Genomic DNA, 9,965 nt, shown 5'->3' with positions numbered 1-9,965 from the left:
TTGCACAAGTCAGAGCTGGGTTAGGGTTAGGGCTCTATAGGAGAACATGTCTATATGTGTCTTAAAGTATGTATGTTGTAATCAAGAAAGCAAATTATTCTTGTGTGATACTGAAATTGTTATTTTTAATAATAAAAAAAATCAACAATGTGTAAGACTATATTCCAGTCAATTTATTTATGTTTTTAAATGGTAAAAATAGTACATGTTGCATTTATAATAACATGGTGACTACAATGGTGAGAATAGATTATATAATGATTTACAAGTCACTACTGGAACATTCGTTAAGTGTATTCAGATACAATGACAAACACTTTTTTTTTTCTCCATTTGTCAAACATGACCACTGGACAGTATTTGCTGTCCATGAACATAAATGGGCAGCTATGGCAGGTCTATGTGGATAATTGTACCAAGTTACTACTACTACTACTACTAACTTAGATTTATATAGTGTCTTTTTGAGACAAAGGACAAAGTTGCCATCTGTGTGTATTGTGGTTATTACTTTGAACATACATAACATGCCAAGACTTCAAATAGTTTAATTTACTTTCTTGTTCATTTCAGTCTTTCTATAGACTGTTTGGCATTTGTGTCCCTGACCATTGTATCTGAGCACTTCTTTAGAGAGTATGTATATGTAAATATGTTGATGTATTACTGTATGTGTACATCTATAAAAGGCACAGACGCTTGACAATGCTTACTGGCACAATTGCTATGATAAACATGGTTGATCGTTTGACTTCATTCCTTCGATGCTGCCATATTGTGGAGAGGAATACAGTACTGTGTGAAGAATAATAATTTTGAGACATGTAACTGCAGTTCTTTGTGTTAGCAAGTAAATGAAAATATTGCTTGAAGTATTGAAAGATTTGTTGTGGTACTATTGGATGCTGTAAAAATCAGGGAGCGTATCACTAAATTATAATTATAATTGCTCAATAAATGGATCAATTGAATTGTCATTTTCTTTAGGCTACTAAGTTGGGAGAAGTGGCTCTCATGCTTCCACCTTTATCGGTGTTTCTTGTCAGGGAACATTGTGGAGAGAGAAATAAGGACTTTAGATTAGGATTCTATAGATAGTGACACCAAATCAGAAGTTGCACCATTAAACTTCCTAAAGTCCCAGAGGTGGTAAGACAAATACAAGATAACTGTAACACTCATGATTCCATAGCCCCCTTCAGACTGGATTAAAATGTCAGGAGGAGATTGATAATAACATTAATATTTGAGTTATCATTTCTATTTCCACATACATATGAGCACATTAGTACCAATTAAGACAGACTTAAAAAAAACTCGCCTTTACCCTCTTCCTTCAGCTGTTACACAGAACAGAGGCAACGCTCTTTGAGTACAATCCCTTAGAGATACAATGAGTACACTACAAAGCACTGGATATTTGGGGACTGTAATTAGTACCAGGGTATGGGAAGAAAGATCGCATATATGTACTCCAGATGAACATAAATCACTGATCAGTGGATGATATATTAAAATCAGCCAACGTCCCATAGAGAATTAATTCCTGTCTCAATGGGGCCTTATGTAACCTATTCTCTTTATTGCAGTACAAGCAGAAAAAAGCCAAGTAAGAATGAAAGTGCAAGAGCTAGCGTCCCACTCGTGTACATTTAGAAAGATTATATCCAAAGTATACAAAAAGTGCAGTTTAAAAGTTCATAGCCAGATTCACTCTAAGGAGCTTGAAGGGTCCAGTCTCGTACTGTAGAAGTGACGCAACGTTTCCAGTCCCAAGGCCATTACGTAAAAGGTTCGAATAGGGCAGACTTCAAGCCAAGTAGAAGTGGTCCAACCTGGAAGCTGTAATGATGCCAAGCTGATAGTAAAGAATGTTTCTTCAATCATCCTGAGAAAGAAACAAAGTAAAGAAAGTCAGCCTTCTCTAGTTTCTGTTTGTCCCAGGCATAACCTGCTCTGTATGTACTCTGAACAACAGTTGCGACCACAGAGGGATTCTGTTCCCCGCTTTCACTGTCAGGTCAAATCATAGCTTATGGGTTGTTTTCCATATCCATTCAAGTATCACATGCACATGGAGGTTAACAGGGTGTACAAAATAACTGTCAACTGGAAGAGTGACCTCATTTCCTGTACTTTCTGATCACATTGAAGCTGTGGTGTACACGTGCAGCCCCTTGAACCCCCTTTTTTAAAAACAATATAAAAAATGCAATGCTTTGAATAATAATGTGTGTCTAATATTGTCTTTTCACAATAAAAGTTCAATTACCTGATAAAATCTTTAAAATGACATCTAGTCATAGTTCAAGTTTCCACATCACACTTGTGGAAGTTGCATACTGGATTGGCTCCAAAGTAATTGTACTGAGGTTTAAAGGTGTGCACAGAGAAACTTTCCACCTTTAGCAGATGATTGTGAAAATAAACTCTACACATACATCCTTACCCACCACTCCTTCCTACAACATTAGGGGTGTTAATGACGAAGGTTTTATTTAGGCCTTGGGTTTGGATATAGAAGTTAACCTCACCCATTCATCCTCCTCTGCCGCCTCTCCTTCCGCCTTGGGCTTCTGTGGGCCGCCTGCTTCTGCTTTGTTGGCCATAATCTTGTCTGTCCATGACGCTCCGACCTTTCCATCTCCAGCAAAGTTACACTTAGTCACTGTGCCACCGTCCACTTTAGCTAAGGAGACTGCGAGCACAAATTAAGTTTATTTATATGGAATCTTTCAGGAGCAGACGTCACAAAGTGCTTCACAAAAAGAAAAGACAAACACAAAAAAAAGAAGACATAAAATATAGTCATAACAGGACACATGAGGAAGATGCAATGAGGTGTTCACAGGCAGTTTCAAAGAAAAGGCCACAACCACAAAACCACAGTTTCCTTTATTTATAGCTTGGAGCAAAGTAAAGCTACTAAAAGTGATCTCAAGAAACCTAAATTAGATTCTCAATTTAATGGGAAGCCAGTGAAAAAAAACAATATCAGTGACTTGGTGAAAAACTTTTAGACCACGTGTAAGTGACCAAAGAATGTCTTGCTACAATAGTCTAGACAGTATGAAATTAAAGGGAAATTATATATCATCCCATTCGGGCAGTTGTGTAATATTGACAATTTTGTGACATTTTGAGGATTAAAGTAAATGTTAAGTTGAATATCATCAGTAGCAATATATTTGAAAACTACTTTTTGGCTGCCAAAGGTATAAAAAATAGGACCTAGAACAGAACCTTGGGGCACACAACAAAACAACTATTCATTTAAAAATGGTATAAAATGTGCGCCACTTCCGTAAGATCTTCAAGGCTGCAATAATTAATATTTCCAACAGTACCAATAGATCAAATTACTTGATAATGTGAGATGATTCACTTGTAGTTATGAAGCCTAGAAAATTAACACCGTACTCATCAGTTCTCCTCAGTTTTAGCCATTTTCAGCTTATTATTTTGGTTTTCTGGCACGCACCTTTAACGTTTAGATACATTCTCAATATCATTGTTTTACAGTCATTGCTTTATGTGCAATAAGCCAACTGTTTGCTAACACAATATTTTCCATATCAACTTTACAATGTGACAATATGTCAATGTTACTGCATTTAATGTCTTGTTAGAAATGCACAATACAGTAAACAGTGACATTTGAATTCTTACAGGACCATACTTGTGGTTCTGGATGTTGAAATCAATAAAGTACATACTGCAGACTTAACAATATCCATCCATTTGTCTACCAAAGCACAAGGCAAAAGTACCTGCAAACATAATTTAGAATGCAGATTACTGTAATATTGTCTTTATTTGCAAAATGTCTATAAAACACTACGTTAGATGAATGTGGCTGAAAATAGCAGCTCAACCTGATAATTAATGATTAGTTCTTCACACAATTTGTCAAGATATAGAGATATGATGAACTAACAAACACTTTTTGTAATAGACTTCATGGATCCCAGAAGATCAATTGATCAATCTTTATTTATATAGCGCCAAATCACAACAAAAGTCATCTCAAGGCACTTTACACATGGAGCAGGTCTAAACCGTACTCTTTAATTTAGTTTAAAGAGACCCAACATTCCCAAATGAGCAAGCACTTGGTGACAGTGGCAAGGGAAAATTCCCCTTTTACAGGAAAAGCCATCTGCCTCGACCGGTTGGGGTTGAGTGAGAGGGAAAAGGAGAAATAAAGACGGGGGGGAGAAAGGAGAGGAGAGAGAAGCACATTGAAAATAAACGATTTCACAACGAAAATCAAGGATAAATCCCAATGACTTTGTTTATCCCCTGACTTTTCCTCTAGCGTCGCCATGAGTGAAATATCTTGACAACTATGTGATGGATTGTCAAGACATTTGCTGCAGATATATTTAAGGTCCATAGAGGATATATTTTAGAGGATATGACTTTGGTGATCCCCTGACTGTTCTTCCGGTGCCACCACCAGGTCATATTTTTCACTTTTTCAGTCAAATATATCTACAACATATACTTCATGCACTGGCATGGTACAGAAATTCATGGTTCCCAGATGATGGGTTCTAATAACTTCAGTGATCATTTAATTTGTTCAAGTTGAACTTAAATGTTGTGCAATACTTTGGTGTAACATCTACAAAACTAATGACATTACTTAACTAAGATGATGAACACACAGTATTAACTATATCCTACCTGCTAACATCAGCATACTAACATTATCATAATGACTAAATTAGCATGCTGATGTGTCGAAGTATGTTCTCACAGAGCTGCTAGGGTGGCTGTAGATAATAGGCTTTGTTCTTACTCTCCTCGGGATTGTGAACCAAAAATCCCATGACGTCATAATGAATACTGAGTCAAAATGTGTAAACATAGAGACTGTGAATAGACCAAAGCACTCCACTCAACTCAAAACTGACTATTGAATATCAAAGGGACTGAATGAATCTTCTAAGTATTAGAGGGTTCAAACTCTGGTCATTTCCCTTGAGGTTACTTATGACACTGTGAAAGCAGACTAGAAAAATAAAATTCACCCTTAATTTCATTCACCCCACACTGCCATTGAGGTCAGCGATAGGACAGACTTAATCAATGTGAAGACCATGGAAAAGGACCCTCTGGCTTTGAAAAACAAGCTTGTCTTTAGGAGTTTGAAAATAAATTAAAGAGCTCTCGCAAAAATCTTGTACAGCATTTATCCCCTGACAAATATCCACTCAAGGCTACTTGTTTTTTAATGGGTAGCCTGAAGCAGAAAGCAGGGTTCAGGACAGTATTCTGACATATGTGCACTTTATGTTTTTCAATACCAGATATGTGGAATCAGCTTCAGCGTGTTAACACAGACTCACATATGAAAGGACTGTTTCCTCTGGTCTTCAGCCGTACGTCCTGTCCAGTCTCCAGCTCTATGTTGTCCATCTCTGACTCTGGGTACCAGAAGGCCCAGGTCCCGCTGGGTCTGTGCTTGTCAGTTATCTTCACCAGCTCAGCTTTGTTCATCATTCCTGACAGCTGCTGCTCAGACAGACTGTCTGACTCCCCTTTAGCTTCTACCTCTGCATGGTCAGAAAATACACATACCACAATGTTAGTAGGAATCAGGACGTCCCCGGCCACACACACACACACACACACACACACACAAACTTGTAAATATAACTCATTGACATCTCACCTGCAAAGCCCTTAATGGTCAAGCACCATCATATCTTAAAGAGCTCATAGTACCCTATTACCCTACTACAACACTGTGCTCCCAGAATGCAGGTTCACTTCTTACTGTCTCCAAAATTACAATGGGAGGCAGAGCCTTCAACTATCAGGCTCATGTGGAACCAACTTCCAGTTTGGGTCTGGGAGACAGATACCCTCTATATGTTTGAGAGAAGGATGAAAACGTTCCTTTTTGATAAAGTTTACAAGTAGGGCTAACCCTGGTTTGTCTTGGACCAGCTCCAGTTATTCATGTTTTTGTTATTCCAAAGAAATTAGAGTTCTATGCAGTCATAGTCGAACATGGGTCTCTGCAAAACATCAACTACAGTCCCCTCAATTCTTTAACAGCCTCTCACAAAGTCTTTGTCCAACTATTACAAAATTGGAGTCTAATTGCAGTCCAAAAATGTCTTACATCAGAGGACGGACGTCAAGGGAAACTATGACTTGATCATTGTACCTATTTAAAAACATTCAAATAAACCTACTTGGCCATTCCCATGTCCTGACAACACAATCCAGATGGAAATCTGAAATATTCAAACATAAATTAAATTGTTTGTTGTGCTCCACTTACTGTAGGAGGACATGAGAAAGCCAGTGTTGACCTTTCCGGTGTCACTGAAGTTTGGCTCAATTTCCTTCCCACTGGCATCAAACTTCCTCTGATGGATGCGGCCGGGTTTGATGTACAGGACATAGAAACGGACCTACCATAACGGGAGAAAAAAAACATCAACAACAACAAAGTGTAGTTTGAGGTTTCTGGTTTGCTTAGTCTGTCAAAAATGCAAACAGTGATATGGATTTCCACTGGGAGACCTCAAGTTCAACATGACCCAACACAGGAGAAAGGAGTTTGTTTTAAAACCAAAACAGAGCTGAATGTTTCTGTTGGCAGATGGTATAATAGGGCGTGTTAATACCGTTAAGTAAACCTGAGTAGAGGAACAAACAAGTACGGGTGATTCCTTACTTTTAAAAACATTTTACATCTTAATTTAATTCAAAGTGTTACTTATTTAAATGGACACTAATACATATTAACTGTATGTTGTGCTGAAAGACCAAACAATCCTGTTTCTTTACTGAAGGAAAATATAGTAAGGTCCATTTATATTTGGACACTGACACATGTTTGGCTATTTTACCTGTTCACCAAAACTTAGTTGTATAATGAATATGGGCTTAAAGTGCAGACTCAGCTTTAATTTGAGGGTATTCACATCCAAATTGGAGGAAGGGTTTAGAAATAACAGCTCTTTTATATGTAACCCTGTCTTGAACCCAATGTAATTGGACAATGGATTCGAAAGCTGTTTCATGGACAGGTGTAAGCAATTCCTTTGTTATGTCATCTTCAATTAAGCAGATTGAAGGTCTGGAGTTGATGCCAGGTGTGGTGATTGCATTTGGAAGCTATTCTTGTGAACCCACAACATGTGGTCAAAGGAGCTCTCAATGCCGGTAAAACAAAAAAAATCCATCAGAGAGATCAAGAGAACAGTAGGAGATGCCAAATCAACAGTTTGGTATATTCTGAGAAAAAAAAGAATGCACTGGTAACACAAAAAGGCCTCTATGTCCATGGAAGAAAATAGTGGTGGATGATAGCAGGATCCTCTCTCCATGGTAAAGAATAACCACTTAACAACATCCAGCCAAGTGAAGAACACTCTCCAGGAGGTAGACATATCTATATCCAAGTCTACCATAAAGAGAAGACTTCACCAGGGGGTTCACCTCAAGGTGCAAACCATTCATAAACCTCAAGAATAGAAAGGCACCATTAAAAAATATCTTAAAAAGACAACCCAGTTCAGTAACAGCATTCTTTAGACGGATGGAACTAAGATGAAGGTGTACCACAATGTGTGGAGAAGGCTTGGAAGGACTCATGATCCGAAGCATACCACATCTGTGAAACAAGGTGGAGGCAGTGTGATGGCACTGCGTAACTAGAGTGTATTGATGATGTGACAGAAGACAGAAATCATCTGGATGAACTCAACAGTATACAGGGATAGACTTTCTGCACACATTTGGCCAAATTCAGCAAATTTGATTGAGTCTCACTTTACAGTACAGATTGACAATGATCCAAAACACACTAGAATATTCTGCAATGGCCAAGTCAGTCATCTGATCTCAAGCTGATAGAGCATGCATTTCACTTGCTGAAGACAAAACTTGAAGCAGAAAGACCCACAAACAACTGAAGACAGCTGCAGTAAGGGCCTGGCAAAGCATCATAAAGGAGGACGCCCAGTGTTTGACAATTCCCATGGGTTCCAGACTTCAGGCAATCATTGCCTGCGTTCAAAGGATTCTCAACAAAGTAATCGTACATAAAAATGGTTGCAATTCCTAACATTGCAATTCAACCCCTTGAATTAAAGTTGAAAGTCTGCGCTTTAATTGCTTAATTGTTTAATTTCATATCCATTGTGGTGGTGTACAGAGCCACAATTATGAAAACTATGTCATTGTCCAAATATTTATGGACGTAGTAGCAGTTAGTCATCTGAAGCTGTATAATGAAAACTCAAATACAATGAAATTGTTTTCATACAGATGCATCACAGAGTTTCTTGGTGAGAGAGAAGAAAGTGCCATACCCATAGAACCCTGCCTGCCTTTGTGTTGTGTTAGACTGAACTTCAATACCTTCTGATTGTTGACATCAGTGACTGCATGTCTGGAGAGATCTAGAAGCTTTCCTTCTAGAAGAACTCCCTGACCACTGTGAGGAAAATATTACATAATTATTAAAATGATTCAACTTCCATTTGAAACAGTGCATTCTGTTGCTTATAGAAAACCAATGTGCAACACATCAATTGTTTTCTTCTTCCTTGTGTTCAGACTTAAGGATAGAGACCTGCCAACCAAACTCCATTAAAAAAAACCCACATTGTCAAACTGAACAACATTAAAGTCCATTCTTTAAAACACAACAACTGTAGGCTATCTGACGTTTTCATGACAATTTAGTGCTTATTGAATATTCATTTGAATGCCACAAATCTAAGGAATAATTACTAAAAAGTGATGGTTTGAGCTAGGTAGGTGAGATATACCTGCTCTAAATCCTAGGTATTTTTCAATGGAGTTTGGTATTGTTTCGGTGACAGCTACAGGAAATGAATTCACCTAAATACTTTAACTCTTGAAGTATTTGAACTAATCTTCCATCATTTGAGCTCCTACCTTTCATACGCAGAGGGAGACCAGACACGGTCAAATGTGTCATTGTGTACTGGTTTGTTTAGTAAAGACGTATTGTGATAGATTCGGCTCATCTTTCATAAAAATATATTCTAACTTTTCCAGTCTGCGAGATTTTTCCTCTTCCTGACTTCCTGTTTCTACTGTCATGAAGCCGTCTCAGAGAGGTGCGCTCGCTTTTCAGACGGCGAGTGCCGACGGCGGCACGGCTGTGCAAGAGGTAATGATGTTTGTATTGGTCATTCAGGTCAACTGTATAACACGCATATAGTTTACAGATCAGAATTTAAATAATGCATACGTGGAAATTAAGAATATGAGAAAATATTTATATAAAATGCAAAATGTGATGAATTTGTATGCTGCCTGCACTGTGACTTGTTAGAGGACAAGTTCACATTTTTTCAAAAGTGTCTTAAAACAGTCATGTGTCCATATGAACGCTATAAGAGGTTTTCCTTGCAGTAATCATTCCTCCTGTTCATACTAGATATTAAAAAATCTCCTTCAAATGTGCTTTCTATGGAAATGATGGAGGACAAAATCCACAGTGTGTCCACACAGGCATTTAACAGTAGATGTGAAGCTTCTATTCAGCTTCAGCAGTCTGAGTTAGTCATATCAAGTGGATATCTGACACATTTACAGTCTTTTTAGCATCAAATTCCCTCTTTGTGTTTCCTCGGACCGTGTTTCCTAATTTAGCTGCAGTGGAAATATAGTAGGCTAACAAAAGGAGAGGCTGTAATGTTTAAAGATATCTACTTGATTTGACTAATTTGAAAAATTTTAACCCTGGCCCATAAATACTTGTAAATACCTGTAAATACTACCATGGAATTCACATCAGAATAAGAACATATTTCCTAGATATATTATTAGTGAGAGCAACACTCATGTCAAGTTTGAGATACTCAGTAAAAACCTTTTATCAAAATTAAGAGATTTATTCAGTCAGAATAATGAAAGAGTGAATCTTAATTTTTTTAAAAGACCCTCCACAAAGGTGTTTTCAG

General features: G+C 37.7%; 1 protein-coding gene across 1 annotated transcript; it reads right to left on the bottom strand.

Annotated features, from left to right (window-relative positions):
* Positions 1-1,043: 1,043 nt before the first annotated feature.
* On the bottom strand, positions 1,044-9,106 carry arpin (actin related protein 2/3 complex inhibitor). Its single transcript, XM_062420034.1, has 6 exons — positions 8,932-9,106; positions 8,389-8,464; positions 6,299-6,431; positions 5,355-5,561; positions 2,535-2,698; positions 1,044-1,888 (listed from the first exon to the last, which is right to left on the bottom strand). The coding sequence occupies exons 1-6, from the start codon at positions 9,021-9,023 to the stop codon at positions 1,880-1,882; spliced, it is 681 nt and encodes a 226-aa protein (XP_062276018.1). The 5' UTR covers positions 9,024-9,106; the 3' UTR covers positions 1,044-1,879.
* Between the last annotated feature and the right edge of the window lie 859 nt (positions 9,107-9,965).

This window comes from Scomber scombrus, chromosome 6 (genome assembly GCF_963691925.1).
Source record: "Scomber scombrus chromosome 6, fScoSco1.1, whole genome shotgun sequence".
Taxonomy (NCBI): Eukaryota; Metazoa; Chordata; class Actinopteri; order Scombriformes; family Scombridae; genus Scomber; species Scomber scombrus.
This window is presented reverse-complemented; position numbering and strand designations above follow the sequence as displayed.

What these genes read in the sequence shown, in the direction of transcription:
- arpin (XM_062420034.1), bottom strand. Translation starts at nt 9,023, where the DNA reads ATGAGCCGAATCTATCACAATACGTCTTTACTAAACAAACCAGTACAC. An exon ending in CTTTCTCATGTCCTCCTACA is followed by an intron (nt 5,562 to 6,298) that starts GTAAGTGGAGCA and finishes CTGACCATGCAG; the next exon opens with AGGTAGAAGCTAAAGGGGAG. An exon ending in AGGAAACAGTCCTTTCATAT is followed by an intron (nt 2,699 to 5,354) that starts GTGAGTCTGTGT and finishes TTGTGCTCGCAG; the next exon opens with TCTCCTTAGCTAAAGTGGAC.